Source organism: Pelodiscus sinensis, chromosome 15, assembly GCF_052426305.1.
Source record: "Pelodiscus sinensis isolate ZL-2025 chromosome 15, ASM5242630v1, whole genome shotgun sequence".
NCBI classification, from domain to species: domain Eukaryota; kingdom Metazoa; phylum Chordata; order Testudines; family Trionychidae; genus Pelodiscus; species Pelodiscus sinensis.
The window spans coordinates 4,183,334-4,200,612 of NC_143066.1; the positions used below are offsets into that span (position 1 = coordinate 4,183,334).

The 17,279-nt window shown below is 52.8% G+C and overlaps 1 protein-coding gene across 4 annotated transcripts in view; it reads right to left on the reverse strand.

Moving 5' to 3' along the window:
* The window catches only part of RAB11FIP3 (RAB11 family interacting protein 3), a 110,623-nt gene that overhangs the window by 11,881 nt on the left and 81,463 nt on the right, over window positions 1-17,279 (reverse strand). For 3 of the 4 annotated variants that reach the window (XM_006113864.3, XM_075899076.2, XM_025180095.3), the window contains 5 exons: window positions 17,061-17,237; window positions 12,000-12,134; window positions 5,353-5,388; window positions 1,486-1,579; window positions 331-434 (listed from right to left, as the gene is read on the reverse strand). In XM_006113864.3, coding sequence (XP_006113926.3) covers window positions 331-434; window positions 1,486-1,579; window positions 5,353-5,388; window positions 12,000-12,134; window positions 17,061-17,237 — 546 coding nt within the window. The remainder of the gene's footprint in view (window positions 1-330; window positions 435-1,485; window positions 1,580-5,352; window positions 5,389-11,999; window positions 12,135-17,060; window positions 17,238-17,279) is intronic. The other variant, XM_006113865.3, reaches the window with a different exon arrangement.

Below are 17,279 nucleotides of genomic sequence, written 5' to 3' on the forward strand. Positions count from 1 at the left end.
GCGTGGCGTGCGGACGCGAGGCACATGTGCACGCACTAACTCGCACGCCCACGGGGAGCAGACTGAGGGGAACAATTCTAACTACCTGGTGCACCAATGCACACGGGAAGGGTGCAAACTGCAAAGGGCACCAACTAGAAGCCCCCTACGGCACGCTAATGTTGACACAGGGACCAGCCACAGGGGTAATGCAGGTCACCGAGTGTGCAGGCTGGCGTGTGTGGGAATGCCTGCCCCTCTAGCGCACGCCCGGCTGCACAGTGTAGACAAGCCCTGATACACACCTCACGGAGATCAGTTTGATCCTGACACACCCACAAGCGCCCTCACCTGTGCACCAGCTGCAGGTTTTCCTGCTTCAACCGACTGTGCTGCTCTCCATTGGCCGCCGTGTCCTTTTCCAGCTCGGTTACCCTCTTTTCCAGGAAGACGACCTGGGAAAGAGAGAGAATTCGGATGCACTGGGGTCTTTCAGCTTCCTCTCTCCCGGCCAGGCCGAACAGCCAGCATGGAGCTCTCTTCCTGCCTGGCAAAGCTCAACCGGCAAGTGCACACGGCACCAGAGGTGGGCGTGTCTCCGCCACACCCGGAGCGCCGTGCGTCTCCCTAGCCGGGGTGTCAGAATTAAGGAGCCCAGGTCTAAAGCCATATTTTCACACGGGGCAAACATTTACACCAAGCACAGCTCACGTGGCCTGGCGTTTTCCCCTTCCCCTCAGCTATTCACCATTCCTTCGGAGGGGCCACAGCTTAGACCCACCCGCTCGGCAAAGGGCGGAAGCCGTGCCGGCGGGAGTAGCGGCCGTTAGCGCGGGCACAGCGGCGTGTCCGCGTACGGGGGGTGGTTTACTCACACCAAGGGAGGCCAACCCAGGCTGTGTCTACTCCACAGCCTCAGACAAACAGACGGACCTTCCTCCCCGCCCTGTCCCCGGGACAAAGTCAGAGAGTTGTTCAGTAAACCGGAGGGGCCCCCCTCAAGCCACTGCACATGAAGCGGCCGTCAGCCCGAGCAGCGCAGGGCGACGACTGCAATTCAACCTCCTGCCCCAAAAAGCGGCGCACTCTGCCCGCCCTGTTGATTTTGCCAAACCGCAGCACCCCCCCCCCCCCCCCCATCAGCACGGCGCTCACCGGCGGCCCGGGCAGTCGCCTGCCCCACGTCAGCTGTGCATGCAACGACAGCACGCGATTCGCACGGCGCATTTCTACGCCCAGGCTACCAGAGCAGCGTAAGGGGCGATTTTCTCGGTGCCGGGCGGGGCTACTCCGCCCTTCTCTTCAATGGGGAGGTGGTTGCACAAAGCAGCGCCTGGCCCAGGAGCACAGAGCGAAGGGCAGAGCCAGGGACGGAACTTGGGGGGCCTGGCCCCCTTGCTGAGCGCTGGGAATAGCTGCTCTCTGCACCCAGGGATCAGCCCGGCGGGACGTGCTGACTTCCTCCAGCAAAGCTGCAGTGAGTGGCAGCTGGGGCCGCATCCCTACCTTGTCGGTGAGGTCCTCCTCCGCACGCTCCAGGGGGTCCCGCAGTGGTTCTTCCATCACATCCATGGCCAGGGTGCCTGTCTGGTGCAAGTGCCTATACCGAGACACACCAGCCCCACCCAAAGCAAGAGCACCATGAGAGAGCCCGTTGCAGCAGGCACAGTCCCAGTCCTTATCCAACTCCAAGTGCTCCCAACTCCCCACCCTTCTCCTGCAGGGGTCATAAGGCAGGGCACAGCTGGAGGAGCGGACCGCAGGAGGCTGGCCTGACCAAGCAGCGAGTCTATCGACTAGCCAGAACCCCGGTGGCGAGCACCAGGCCTGCGAGCCCACACGGCTCAGCATCTCCCGGCACCGGAGTGCTGCCGGGCCACCCGGGCGGGAACCGGCACCGTGAGCGACTCCTAGCGAACGGCGCCCGAAGGGCTGAGAGGGACTCGGCGCCGCCTCCTCTTAGTCTTGCTCTTTGGAACGGGGAGAGATAAGGGCCGGCGTGCCGTGCTCCATTTCCAACGCGACGCGTCCCAGAGGCTCTCGGCCCGCCCAGCGAGAATACCAGAGGGCAGAAGGGAAGCGCGCCGGTTGTCAAACACATGCTTAGCACCAGTGCATGGCAGATGGTCAGTCATTATCCACAGCTTGCAGCGGGTTACAGGGAGCCGAGCGTGGGGCTGTGCCCAAGTGGGGGTCTGAAGTGGGGGGGGGAGAATTATTCTTCTTGAATAATTAACGAACACGGGACAGCAACAGGCCTGCTGATGAGGTGGGGGGGGCAAAGAGCCCAATTGCCCTAGGGCCCAGCACTTCAAGGGCCTACGGCTCCTGGCTGTCACCCCAGTGGCCGTGGCTAGAGTGCGGGGACCTACGAGTGCTGTGTTCACCAGCGGGCTCTGAGGGCCAGTGAGGGGCGCCATGTGGTCCAGGCAGTGCTGGGGGTGGGCTGCCCCAGACCCGCCCCTTCTACCTGAGGCCTTGCCCTTTCCGGGAGCCACCCCCTCCCCCAATTGTCCAGGGAATCCTACAGGGATAGGGGGGCTAAGGATACGTGGACTATGGCTTTACTGGCTCTCCGGAGCTTCACCCAGCGAGTGACAAGGCTCTGTTCTGGCCAGTGCCCCCTCTCTATGGTTAATACCCTGTTAGTCGCCTAGGTGCCGGAGCTGGAGGACCGGGGGAGCAAAGGCCCAATTTTCGCCTCGTATCTTAAGCCGGGGGACCATGCCCACCACTTTGAAGAACAGGAACTTGGCACATGGCAATTGGGGGCGCAGGGCTGCCCTCAGCACCCCCGGAACACATGGTGCCCCCCCACCGGTCCTCAGAGCCGGCTGGAGCGCATGGCGCTCTGGCTCGATTCTAAAGGGCCCAGCACTCTGGTCACCGCGGTGACAGCAGGCAGCCCCAGGCCTGGACAGAGCCCGGTGGCACTGCGACAGAGGGGCCGTATATAAATGGGTTCTAGCTACATAAATGGTCAAAAACAACATTCCGGATATGGCTCCCAGCTTCCGAAGCGGCCATTCCCTGTGGCCACTTCTGCCTATCTTAGGGAGTTAACAGCGAGTCGAGCTCATCTTCCCTAAGCACGCAGAGCATCCTAATGCTTAACCTGACAGCGGGCCCTTCCGCAGCCTGACTGCCATTCGGAGAGGCCACGCAGAACGGAGCCACTCGAAGTTAACAGAGGGCGGTTTGGTCTCTTTCCCTGCCACTTCCGACAAAGATTTGCTATTTCGAAGGAAAGGTTTGGGACCCAGCCTGGGAAACCGTATCTGTGCTGGAGGACACTGGGCCCATAAGGCAGCAGACGCACCATGCAAGCCAAGCAGAATGATAAGAAAATAGTTATTGATCCTAGAGAGAAGCAATGTTTCCTACTGAGAGAAATGTAGGGTGTGTGGAAGAGACCCCATCTGCATTCGAAAGCCTGTCAGCTCGGCCCCTTCAGGAGGGCATATGCATCCAGTCACAATCCAAGAGGAGCGTGGTTTGGTTTGAAGCACCACAATCTCACTGACTCAACCCCTTTAGGCTCTTAACGAGAACTCAAATAGCACCCGGCAGAATAACCTCCAGGAGAGATCAGTTTGCTTCAGACAGAGAGCCTCTGAATTTGTGACTGATGCCAGCAACGTTTCTAGGGAGGAAAATACCCAGACTTGTGATCTTGGATCTACTACTCCAAAACAGCACACGAGAACAAACAAGAACCCGCAGAAGGTGAGGGGACAGCTTCACCTTGGATGAAAGCTCCCTGATGGCATCTGAAGCAGAGCGAACAGAAACAACTTGAGCGAGAGTGTGTTTGGAATCTCTGGAGTCACACAAGATCAAATTATACAGGCTAGTTTTAAATAGAAAGCCTGGAAACATGCCCGCTCGTTCAAAACCACCAAGAAGGGAAAAAAATAGCTTGAAAGTGAGAGTATGGGAACCACGAAATGTGATACTCGAAATACTAGAGACATTTCCTCTCCAGCGAGGAAGAAGAGAGTCTGGAAACGTTTCTTTTTAATTTTTCCTGTAACCGGCAAATCGGGAAACCAGCTGGAAAATACTTCCCTGTCCTGCATTCAGGAGCTCTTTGGAAGCTGCTTCCCTGGGATAAGCCTGACAGACCTAATCTCCAGCCTTTCCCTTGTTTCCAAACCCAAGAGATTCACAGGGAGCGAAGATTTTAGAACTTGTTCCAGAGATCAACTGACCCGCTCAGGAATGCTGCAAAGTAAACAGACTCCTGGGATCTGAGAATACATGTTTCTAGGGTGCCAAGCCATCACACCGACTGCTCAAAAGACCAGCTCACGTTCTCCAAACATCTCAAGCAGACCTGAAACTTGAGACCCAGAAACAAAAGCGGGTGCGTAAGAGCGGAAAGCCCAAAACTTTTCTTTTCCCCCTAAAACTTTTCCAAGGTTCAGGGAACAAAAGCATTTGAGTCTCAAATGAGATTTCTAAAAGTCCTAGCAAGGGGCATCAGTAAGGATCACGCCAAGGGCAGTTTTGGACAGCTAGCACGCTTTCCATGGCGTTTCCTTTCTGTGGCTGAAGGAAAGAAGCGGGAAAGCCAATCCCCTCAAGGAAGGGATGTGAAACCGACCAAACGCTACTGCGACGGGACGCCCTGGCATCCCAGAGAACTTCAGAGCCAATGGGAGTCTCCCTGCCTGTGTCATACAGGGAGAAGCTCTCAGAGCCTCGTTGGCTACTTGTTACCAATTCCCTTGTGCAGCTCCGCTGAGAAGAGGATGCTGAGAGCACACCAAGCAAATCAAAGCTCTCCTGTGTTCCAGAGTCTTGAAAACAAGATCCATTTTTGGGGCACTGCACGGTCACATGAAAGCCTTATGTCCCGAAGGAGCTGCTTCTGCCTCTCCCCTTTACCGGGGCCCTAACCCCTTGGGAACATAAAGCAACAGTCCAGCCATCGAGCGCTCCCTGTAACAGATCGCTGCCAGCGTCAGAAATGAGGGGTTTGCGTACTGGGCAGTTTACCAGCATCGCTGTCCCTGTGTAACGAGCGGGGTAAGTCGCTAATGGCGCTGAGGCTACCGAAGAACACATGCATTCCTAACGAGGCGCTCTCAAAATGGGCAGAGTGTCCAGCAAACCTGGTGTCGGGACATGCACAGAGTGGGGGCCCTGGGAGACATCCCGGCTAAGTCCGTCTCCAGAGTGGAATGCAGTCTGACAGTTTGAAAAACTAACAGTCGTTAATCAGCGAGGTGTGTTACAATTGCTGGTCGCTACCGGACATGCACTCTACATTTCTCTGAGAGGAGAAGGTGGCACACCAAGGTAGACAGCCTTAAGCACACAATCCCACCCTTCAGGGCAACAAAAGGATCACAAAAAGTATCAGCCTACCTTGCTACCTTCTTGCTCGAGAGCCGTTTATTTGGACTGTGAAATGAAAAACAACAGGAAAAGAGTCAGGAAAACTGAGCGCGAAGAGCAAGGGGAAACAGGAAACAAGCGAAGCAACAGTGACAGGGGGCATATCCTTTCCAATTGACACCACGGCACGGCACGGCACACGCACGAGGCATGCATGACTCCACTTCTCTGCGGCACTCTCCAGGTTCAAATCCAGGCCCAGCCACATATACGCCACGCCGCGAGCAGAGAAACAGAACATACAGCACATGTCATTGCTGCAGACGCGTCAATGGGTCCAGCAAGGGCTCCCCCTTAACTGGCTGATTCCAGTCCCGAAAGCAGATCCCTAGGAAAAGGGCTAATAATAGCATGGAGCGTCGTGGGACTCAGGCCAGTTACCAATGGACTGTGGCCTGAAACATTCGAGCCACCAGGCAGCATGGGCAGAGAATGAACCCACCGCTGAAAAACACACGAAAATATCCTGCACGATTACTGCATGTACAGAGAGCAAAATACACTAATTGAAAAACACACAGCCCCATTAACTCTGTGTCTTTCACTTAAAACCATGATCATTTTACTGATTTGTGTTTAACGCTGGACATAACTACACAGGCGGACGTAGGACTGGCTGGCGGCTTGTAGTTCAGACAGGGACTGGCCCAGATTTTGGGGGCCGATTGATTAGTTGGGCCCTTTCTTCTCTCTCGCACATGGACAGCTGCACTGGAGTCTAAAATCAGGGAGACTAGATTTTAAGCTAGATCATGTTTCCAGGACTAGCAATAGGTGTGTTCATAAGCTATGCTTAGCAGTAGCGAACAGCCAGGCATCACCTTACAAGACTGTAATTTTTGTTAATTTGTAAAACTGAACGAAGTTGATCATTTACTGCTGTAATCAAGTAGTGGCTTAAAAAACCCCTCAGCTCCCTCCAGAATCTCCTGTCCTTCCCCTGCGTTCACTCCCCTTGCCCCCCATTTTGAAGTATTGGCTTTAACTTTCCTCTGCAACTGGATTCTTCAAAACCAGGATTGCAAAGAAACCTGCAAGACGCTCCCAGCTCCTACCCCTGCCCAGACAAGTCTCCAGGAAAAGGGGATGGATTCAAATCTACCAGAATCTTGCTCGCACCTAGAGCAGCGCCACTGTATGAGAAGAGAGGTTGTCACATTCCAATACTGACACCTGCAATGTGGTAGTAGCAGGTACAGAGACCTACTCTAGCCAATGAGATTTTGCAGAGGATATAGCACATTTATAATTGTAGTTTTCCGGAAACCTGCAGAGCTTCAAAATGTTTGCCATTTGTTCTCCTCCGCAGGCCAGAGATCCAAGCAACGAGGAAGCCAGCACCACCCTCCAGCCTTTGTGAAACAACCTGGATGCTCAAAGCCATCAGACCAGCTCTCTTTCCTCAAATCACACAGAGCTGCAGGCAGGAAAGGGGTTAAAGGGGGGAGCAGGGGATGGATTGGAGGGGTGTCAGAGGAAACCCCTTTCCCAGAGAGAGGGGCTGAGTCGCTCAAAAATGTCAACTTTACTTGCATACCCGCTCTCTCTTCCCACATCCCAACATCACTGGCAGGTACAGCCGTTCGCAGCTCCCATTGGCCGCAGATCGCCGTTCTGGGCCAATGGGAGCTGCAGGAAGTGTTATCCCAGTCTGGGCTGCTTCCCACCACTCCCATTGGCTGGGAAGAGTGACCTGCAGCCAATGGGGGCCACAAATCACCAGTACCTGGGAAGGCGCAGGTAAACATAACGACGGCAGCCCACCAGGGGCTAACACCGGCAAACCACTCATTATATTGCCCACCCCGGCTTAGGTTATTCCTTAGAAGGAGGAACTAAAAGTAGCTCGAAGAGAACCAATTCACAAGCAGTTTCTGGGAAGCACCAAGCTTTAACTGCTTTCCTCATCTTGAGTTGGACAGCGAACTTCTGACCTTTCTGCTGAAGGAAGGAATCACTTTTGGCGAGATTTCAAGGATTCTGCGAACCTACTTCCCCTCTCTGATAGGAGTTTCCCCAGAACATATGAAGAAAAACAAAAAACCAATGCCGCCTGTCCCTTGCAGCAGAGGCAGATTAACCTGTTTTTCTCCACAAACGACTCCTCAAAAATCCCAAGCCTGAGCCGCACGTCCGTCAGTGGAGCCATGTTAGACAGGCCCTGGGGGTGAGTTTGCGGTTTCACAGGGCTGAGACCGGGTGGGAATCGGAGGGGTTTACCATGACCAGGGACAGCGTCGGGGAAAAGCAGAACTAGGGTTTTGCAGTGCTGCCCTTGCTGCTATATACTTGGGCTGCGGTAAATATTTTGGCTCCTCCCTTCCTTCTGGGTGCAAGGTGTTCTAAGCATCTGCAAAGCCGGCTGTGGCCCGTCCAAGGCCATCACCTGAAAGACGACCTTGCAGTCCCCATATCCTGCCACAGCCCGTGACCCCAGCTGGGACGGTCTTGCTGTTGCTGTGTGGATTCAGTTCTCTCAGTTCTCCCCTCACTGGGCCAATAGAGCCAGAGTTTGGCTGCCACTAGGCAAATTATTTAGGCTACTGGTTTGTCCAGGGTATTTCATTACTCTCTTGTTCCCGTGCAGTCATGTCTGATATCCGCTCAGGACTTCACCCGGATTTCTGTCCAGCTGCACCATTACTACCGACGGGGACAAGACTCCTGAACAGGCCAGGCAGCCTTTAATACGTGCCCCACAGAGGCAGCCCTGAGACAACCACTCCCCCACTCCCACAATGTGTAGGGGACACTGCCTACACCTCCCTGCTCATTGTACTACTTTGCCTTCACAGCTCTTGTAGAACGAGTCCCCTTTCCAAAGCAGGAGGTAGCCTTGAAGAAGATCCTATTGCTTTGTAATGTTGTTTCTCTCTCCCCGCCCCCCGCATCAGCCCCTTTCTGACCCTTCCCCCATCGCTCAGCTCTCTAACTCTTATTCCTTTACTAGACCGTTATGGTAGAGAGCTTCCACTGAGTCTTCCTCATCTTCCTTCCAGGGTTGGCTGGCACTTGGGTCCAACTGCTGGACAGGATAGGATAAGTCTTCCGTGCGGAGCTGCCCTCCGTTGGGAGAAAGCTAATTTTTTGCAGAGTTTCTTGACTTGGCTGCTGCAACCCCTTTTATAGCGCTGAGCTAGCCAAGAATGCTGAAGTAAGCTGGAGGTCTACTTCCTCTTGCTAATCTGGGCTCTTCCACTCTAAGGAACTCCTCAGGATCCCTGCAGTCTGCTCACCTTGGTCTGCTACATTTTAGAATAGCGGTTCCCTTTCTGAGACACTGCCTCCATTCACATTCCAGTCTGAATGCACCGATCCCTTGGTCAAACCCGCTCTGTCACTTCCTCCTCTCTTGCTCGGTCATGCCCAAGGGCTTTTTGCAGCTCCAGCGAACCATTTTTAAACTATTATTTTCAAATTTCTCCGGCTTGCTAGAGGGCTGATCTCGCAGAGTCAAAACACGGTGTTTGGGTTAAGTCTGTTGGCCTCACAGAGCGACGGATCCGGCTCAGCTGGAAGGCATGTCTACATGAGAGTCACACCGCTAACTTAAACGAGTTTAAACACACAATGGGTTGAAACCGATACAGAGCCCTGTGTTTTGGTTTTGAGCAGCCTGTTTCGGTTTACTCTGTAAGCTGAGAGTTTCCGTACAGGGAATGCGCTGCTTTACCAATATCTGCTTAAAAACACTTGAACTGACAGGGGGTGCGGGGTTGGTCCCACAGCCCCGAGGGGCAGCGCTACGGGACCTACCAGGCAGTAGCAGACACCTTACAACAAGACCTGGGCTCAACAGCAAGGAATAGGAAACCAAATATTTGTCTAAGGTGTTTCCTGCAAAGTTAAACTGGTTAGTGGATGGTAACAGGCTTTCAAATCCATGAAAGCATCTCCAAGCCAAGTACATGAAGCTGTACCCAGCCTTCCTTTTAGCTAGCTGCAGATTTTCCACGTAACTGCTTACTGCTACTGCCTCAGCTGCCCTGGGACGTCTTGCCTCAAAGAGCTGAGCGGTTTTATTTTTACTCAAGGATGAGAAGAGCTGGACAAGCCACCAAGCCGAGGGAACCCAGATCTTCTCAGTAGGACACCCCAGGCAACCCCATTCAGCTGTACAAAGAACACAGCAATGTCTGACTTCTCCTGTGCACAGGAGAGGTCCACCTACCCCGTCCATCTGGGAAACACACTGATGCCGAGATTTTCAGAGAAGCCAGAGAGAATTGGGCCCACAATTCCCAAGACGAGGGGCCCAGTTCTCTAGGGAATACTTTGAAAATCCCTCCTTAAATCAACAAGGATTTGGACCGACCGTGGAATTCCTCTACCACACTTCCTTGAGAGGCTCAGTACAGGACATAGGTGCTGAAAGCCTCATTTCTGCCCACCAGGAAAAATCTACCATCTTCATTCATTGACTCCATAGCTGGAGATAAAGCATCGGCCTTCCTTTGAGTCCTTGGAAAGCTGCAACAATTGGGGCGGCTGTTTGTCGGAAGAATTCAGAGCAGCTTTTTCAGCGAGGGCGCGTGCACGTTAGAAACTCTACAGCAGCCCAGCTGCAGTCGAGACGCTCACTACGGTCATCAGTCCACTTTGAGAGGCAGGAACTAGGTTTATGCAAAAAATTCTTCCATCAACCCAGTGCGTCTGCTCCAGGGCTCCGGTTGGCTTAGCGACATCACGTCACCCAGGGCCTGACACTTCACAGCCCGGGCGATGTAACGCAGTTGACTCCCCTTTGGAGCATACGGTAGCCCCAACTCCAGAGTCCAATTTCCCATGTGTGTTCTGATTCACTTCCCATTTTACACAGCCCTGCACGCTCCAATTCCAGTTGTCCCTTACAAGGGCAAACCAATGGCAGCTGCTGCGGATCCCCACGTGACACAGGGTAAGCCTCAGGTAGGGAAGTGCAAGGGCAGTTTCTCAGGATTTGGACATACATGTCTCCACACCAATCCTGCGAATAGCCCACTGCCACCCTGACTTGGATCAGCCTCATTAACACAAGCAACTTCTTCCTTATACAGTAAACTTCTGATAATCAGGCACTTTTAGGACCCAGGGGGTGCCGGATTATCAGATATGCCGGACTATCGGAAGAGGGGGCTATGAGGGGTCTGGGGTGGTGTGGGGGGGATGCCACCACAGACCCCTCATAGTCCGGCTCCACCCCAGGCATCCCCAATTCAGCCGCTGCTGGTCAGTTTCAGCAGCAGCTGGAGTGCTGCCGGGTTGGTCTGGTAGCGCCGCTCCTTGGCACTGCGAGACCAACCTAGCAGCACACCCCAGCTGCTCTTGGGGATGCCTGGGGCAGAGCAGCTGGGGTGCTGCTGGGTTGGTCCCGCAGCGCCAAGGGGCGGCGCTACCGGACCAACCCAACAGCACCCCAGTTGCTCTGCTCCAGCTGTCCCCAATTCAGCCGCTGCTGAAATTGACCAGTGGCTGACTCCGGGAAGCCCGGGGCAGTCCTCAGGCTTCCCGGAGTCAGCCACTGGTCAATTTCAGCAGCAGCTGAATGGGGACAGCTGGGGTGCTGCAGGGTTGGTCCCACAGCCCCGAGGGGCAGCGCTACGGGACCTACCAAGCAGTACCCCAGCTGCTCTGCACCCGGCTTCCCCGATTCTGGTCAGTTTCGGCAACAGCTGAATCGGGGAAGCCAGGGGCAGAGTAGCTCCAGTGGTCCGGCTGCCTGGAGCACTTCCGGGTTCCTGATGGTGCCGGACCATCAGATGCCGGACCAATGGAGTTTTACTGTATATACACCCGTCACATCCACGCCAACTTATCCGATGAAGTGGGATTTTCCCATGAAAGCTCACACCCTAAGAAATCTGTTAGTCTCTGAGGTGCTGCAGGACTCATCATTAAGTACGGAGACAGCTCTCACGCCGATTTGAGGATGTTCGACAAAAACCCTGAAGCCAATTCCTATTTGGCTGCCACGTACCACAGAACTTCTAGTGGCCACCTGGAACAGAACAAGCCTCTCGTTTTAGCATCTCTGCCAACAGAGCCACATGGAATTCAAGTTCCCTACAGCAGAAGGATGAAGGGTTGAGTTACGCTGGCCACGACTGAAGCAGTGGTGCTAGAGCCTCTTGGTATTTCTGCACTAGTTGCTTGCCCAGCTGGCCACTCACAAGGAATGGTTTTAATCCAAGTTGCTCCCTAGCCATTTCTCCCAGCAATGCAAATACTGAACATGGCAAACTTAAGACAGTTTAGACGTAAGAAGAATGACTACACCGAGTGCGGTAATCAGTGTCGCATTCACATCACACACAACCACCAGTGCATGCAACCACCAGTGCATGCAAAGAGACAGGTTTGGGGAGAATGAAAGATTCCCATTGTCAATACCTTTTGCTCGCTCCATACTGTGGCGCAACAAGATTTCTGTTTAACGTCTAATAAAGACTTTCATATGGTCACAGGGTAAAATCTGGAGACCTGAAGAGGCCCGACGGCTCTCTTCCAACATCCACTTCTCCATCCATTGAAAATGAAGCACAAGCAACGTAACTTGGCAAGCGAGGATGACAATGAGAGTCTCCCCTTCTTCAGAAGGTGGGTCGCACACTCAGACAGCCATGCATAAGGTCAATTACCTATTCATTTCAAGATCACTCAGGCGAGCGGAAAGGTCCTCGAGGCGGTTGATGTGTTTGTGGCACTGGCTACAGTGAAACTCAAAGGCCTCATCAGTGACAATGCTGTGCAGTTTCGCAACGAGCGGGTTGACGCTAGAGAAATCACAAGTGTCATTTTAACAGGACAGAAGAGCCCGATCTGATTTTGTCTGTGGCTTCCACAAGTCACGTGGCTGTTGGGAAGGGTGGGACCTGGTGGCAAGCCACAAGCTTTTTGTGCAAGAACGGCAATAAGATTGCAGGGCAAACGTAACGATCAAAACATCGAGTCCAACGATCAATGGCTGAGAAGCGCAACTGGCAATGAAGCCATTTTGTGGGCTACACTGGGTCAGATCATCCTTATTACAAGCAATCACCTCTTCCCACTTTGTCTCAGAGGGACAGGGTCCACTTGCTACAGGGATGGATTGGGTCAATTCACTTTTTCGGGTCTCCCAATGTATCTGTCAGGCTGCCACTAATCTGCATTGCTTTCTCAAGATCAGTGAAATGTTAGGATGCATGTGGGATATTCACCCGCATGCAGACCTACCTAATAAGGTTATCAGTTTTGAGAGCTACCCTTTTAACCAGCAGTAAAACTTTATGGTTTGCCTGATTGGAAACAGCCCTCACTGACATGCTGCTGGGATGTGATTTAGTTTGAAAGCCAAATATCTTCAATCAGACATCACCATTTGCCTCTGGGAATGTTCTAAAGGCAGACTGGAAATGCAGCCAGCTGATGGAAACAGGGCGGCACCCTAGCAGGTAGGGCTTTCAGTTCAGAAGGTGCAGCTTTTAAAGAAATGTTCACAAAAAATAATAAAAGGCCAGCTCAATCACCTCTCTCTTCGAGTGACGTGCGTGAGTTGGCAGGGTCAGCTCAGTTTTGTGTTCAATAGAAACTACGTGAAGGCCAATGATGGTGAAGCGAGCATGTTTGAAAAGACTCTGAAATGCTTTACTAGGCTTTGGTTTTCAGTGACCGATGTAGAACCCAAGTGACTCATTCAGTGGCATTTGGCAAATAAGGCAGCCAATCATTTTTGATGGCTTCATTTCCAGTGTTGGCTGCAGTGTTAGTGTAGCTTTTTGGTCGCCCATTTCACCTTGAAATGTGTGTTAACTATTTACAGTTCCAACCTTGTATTTAGTGGTGACAGTTTCCCAGACCTGAAGAGGAGCTCTGTGTAGGCTCCAAAGCTTGCATCTTTCACCAATAGAAACCGATCCAATAAAAGATCATGTCTAGCCCACCTGGTCGCTCTCCGCGGCTATTAAAAATCTTTTGGTGAAACCACTGGTAAAGAGCGAGTGATATTTCGGGGGTGCTGTACAGCCTCACCACATGGAAACACTTCTGGAAGCCACAAACTGCAACCAAAGGAAGGTTAAGAGTGACACAGGTTAAAGTTAAGCACGACAGACATTTAATCAAACCAGAGAGAGGTAGAGGCGTGAGCAGGCAGAAACAAGGTTAAAACAAAGATGCCTGTGAGGATTAAGTCAACCATGTGGTACAGATTGATGATGCTTGTCTAGCAAACGGCCTGGATCCGAACAGGTGCTGAGTCTCACTGCAGGCAATGAGCGTTGTCACTGAGGCTCACAAGCTCTCTACACTGGACTTCAAGGAGAGCGTCAGACACCCAGCATCTCTCGGGATCAGGCTGCAAAGCTCCGAGTGTCAGCTCTGTGCAGTATTCTTGGCCTCCTCACCACCCCTCCTGCCAGATCACACAGTGTTTTAAACTAAATCATCCCTGAATTGTCGAAACCTGTCAATCTGTGTAACGAAATTCTGAAGACGTGTTTCCTCCCCCTAGGATTGAGGATGTTCAGTGAAGATCACAGCAGCAGCGACTCTGGCGGCTGGTGCTTGACAAACTGGGCTGCTGGGCAGCTGCGGAAGGGTGATTGGGAAAAGGGAAACATCCTTTTTGACAACAAGGCATGAGCGGGGATTGTCACTTTGTTTTACAATGTGACACTCCAAAGGAGTGTTTTTATTAGCGCTTAGCCCGTCACAAAGACGGAAGGAAGAAACAATTCACCCTCTGGGAGGCTCACGACATCTAACAACTTCAGAGGAGTAGCCGAGTTTGTCGAACTAGAAAAACTTATACAACAAATAGTCCGTGTGTTAGTCTTTAAGGTGCTACTAGACAATTCGTTGTTTTTTACATCTAAGAAATTTGGCAGATTGAGATTTATTAATAAAAACTCATGTGCTAAAATGGGTCAAGAAGTGGTGGGGAGGGATAGCTCAGTGGTTTGAGCAATGGCCGGCTAAACCCAGGGTTGTGAGTTCAATCCTTGAGGGGGGAGCTGGGGCAAATCCATCAGGGATGGTGCTTGGCCCTGCTGTGAGGGCAGGGGACTGGACTTGACCTCTCGAGATCCCTTCCAGCTCTGAGATATACCTATCTCCAGATCTAAAAACAATTGCTTGGGAACCCTCCCTCCCCCGCGTCATCCCCCCACCAACAGCCTCCTTTACAAGTGTTTCAATCACACTTTAGGAAATGAAGTCCTACACTGGACTGCCTGCAAACTGGGTGGGCAGAGGCCAGTGGCCGCTGGCCTCAGAACCCGCCCGAGGCATGCTGACGGGCAGCACAGTGGCACATCGCAACTTACAAGACCATCTTGCTCCCTCTCCCATCTTCCGCGACAGTCCTGGAGTGTTGCCCGTAGAGGGTCTGCTCAGTGCTTACAACAGAGTGTGGGTTATCCGGTAAGAAAAAGGGTACAGGAGCCTTTTATTTCGGTTACCACTGTTTCAGTGCAGCTCGACAGAGACATACGGCAGGAAGCCAGCATGGGTGGGTGTGTGTGTGGGTGTGGGTGGGTGACACAAACAAAGGTAAAGAGTCCGTTCACCAGGACGCTCCCTTTGTGATCTTAAATCTCTGCTCAGATCTAGCTCAGCTCTCCAGGAACTGCAGTGGAGACATGATTGCTTATTCCGCAAACTGCTTCTGGTATCTAACAGCTCAGCAAAACCCAGGCCATCCCAGCCAGACGCCCTCTGTTCATCACAGCACAAGCCAGCTTCACCCCACTTGGTTAGATAGGGATGTTGCTGAGGAAACAGCATATTACTCTTAGAGACAACTCAAACCAGTGGACTTCATGCACATCAGGACTAGGGGTGTTAAAATGAGGTGAATTGACTAGTCGATAGGCACTTCCGCATTCCACCTTTGAAATGTACAAGAGACCCCGTTGACGCAGGGCTGCACATGGGTGCCTGCTTTGAAACGCACAGGAGTCCCCAGCCATGGAGCTCAGAATCAGCGGGGGACTCTCCAGCTGACCCTGGATTCTGGGGAAAGGCCGTGCGGAACCCGGGATCAGCTTGGGAAGTCCCCCGCTGAGCCTGGGCTCCACGGCTGTCCCTTTGAAATGCTGCCTTGGAGTTTCAAAGAGGCAGTGCCGCACAGCTGTGCAGTGCTACCACACTTTGAAGTACCCCTTCCCCTCCCCCCTTTGCTGCCTCTATAATACAGAGGCAGCAAGGGGGATGGGAAAATCAACTAGTCGACTAACTATCTGATAAAGCAAATACTTATTAGATAGTCGACTAGTCTTTAACATCCCAAATCTGGACAGAGCCCAGGAGCCAGGGGCAGGCCCGTAGTCTAGTGACACAGTAGGTTACAACTTCTGATGGCATCTTCTGCCACTTCTCTGGGACTTCCATGGCCTTCATTTTCACCTCTGTTCTTCGGAAACCCCTCCCCTGGGCACCTGGAGTAGCAGTGTGAAGGCCATCAACGAGATGCCGAGAGGCAGAACGTTATGGAGAGGGGATCAAAGCTGGGCAGAGAGTCAGGATTTTGGGGGCTCCTGTGGAAAGGAAACGACAGCTGGACACTCCACAGAGAGTGATCGAAATGCTACGTCAGGCTCACAAAGCTTAGTTTAAAAAGCGCCTCCCACAGGGAAGCGGTTTCATCTGGGGTGGGCGCGTCTGGGTGGGAGGGTGGCCAAAGATCATCTTTGCTAAAATCACAGGGGAAAGACAGCAGCGGTGTCCCCCGTACTGCAATTAAAAGCAACGCGCACGTGACTTTCACAAGTGCTTTTCCTTTTCAGGCCCATGGAGGCCAGACCTGCCTGCTGCGTTTTAATGGGGCGCCGTTGACTCTTGGGAAGCAGACCCCTGGCAAGTCAGAGTTCTGTGGGGCTTCGAGAGAACAAACAAAAGAGGGGGGAAGCACACACATAGTCACTCCAGGTGCCCTTGTCCTAAAGGGAAACAGTCGTGTTCTTTTCCAACACCACTTCAGGGTTGTCATATTGGCGATGGTGGCTGATACTCCCATGCACAAAGCCAGACAGAATTCCGGCTTCTCAATGGATAGAAAACACACGAGGGGAGTTTTCTCGTCGTTCGTTTCCACAGGAAACCTCTATTCAGATGCGGTAGTAGGTCAGCATCAAGGAAATCTTCCTGGTTTTCACTCTGTTTTCTAGCTGGATTGTTCTCCCGGAGCAGGACAAGCGACTTGTTCCTGAAAACACACTAGCCTCTTGGCCAGCGACTTCCTGATCCCAAACCCTTCGTTGCATCCGCCGCGCTCCATGGTCACCGCCTCCAAGCCCTGCCTGCCATCTGTGCTGGCTTGAACAGCAACGGCGGCGTTAGCTAGTGCAACGCGACTTCCCACGTGCACGCCATAGAAAGAGGCCCTAGCGAAGGCAGGGTACCAGTTTGCTCTAACAAAAGGTTTTAGCGTTAGTCACACCGCTCCCAGGAAGAGAAATACGACTTTCCCCCGATGCATCCCTAACAACTGCTACTGGAGCTCTGAGCATCCCTGGTCAGGGCGATGAAGATTACTCTGAAAATCAACCCGACAAGAGACTTGAAAAACTTCGAAATAGTCTGATCAATTGTATTCCACTTGACAGGGCTCCCCCTGTGCCGTAGGACACAAAAGGAAGCCACGTATGTACAAGCTCTGCTTTAAGATGCTACTCAAAAGAAAGGTGATACAGCCCGCCCAGTGCCAGGGGCAACGTTACCTGGGAGACAGGAAAGAGGAGTTGCTGAAGCTGGTTTCCCCGTTACACAGGCTGTCGGAGAACAAATCCGCTTCATTGCCTTCACCGTAATCCTCAAAGTGCTCCTCCCCACTGATTACCGTAACGACGGAGTGGGGGTGGAGGTCTGAGTTCAAGGGCAGGTCGTGTAGGTGGGGCCTACCGGAGAGAGAAAGGAAAGGCGTTAAAACGTTAGTGACT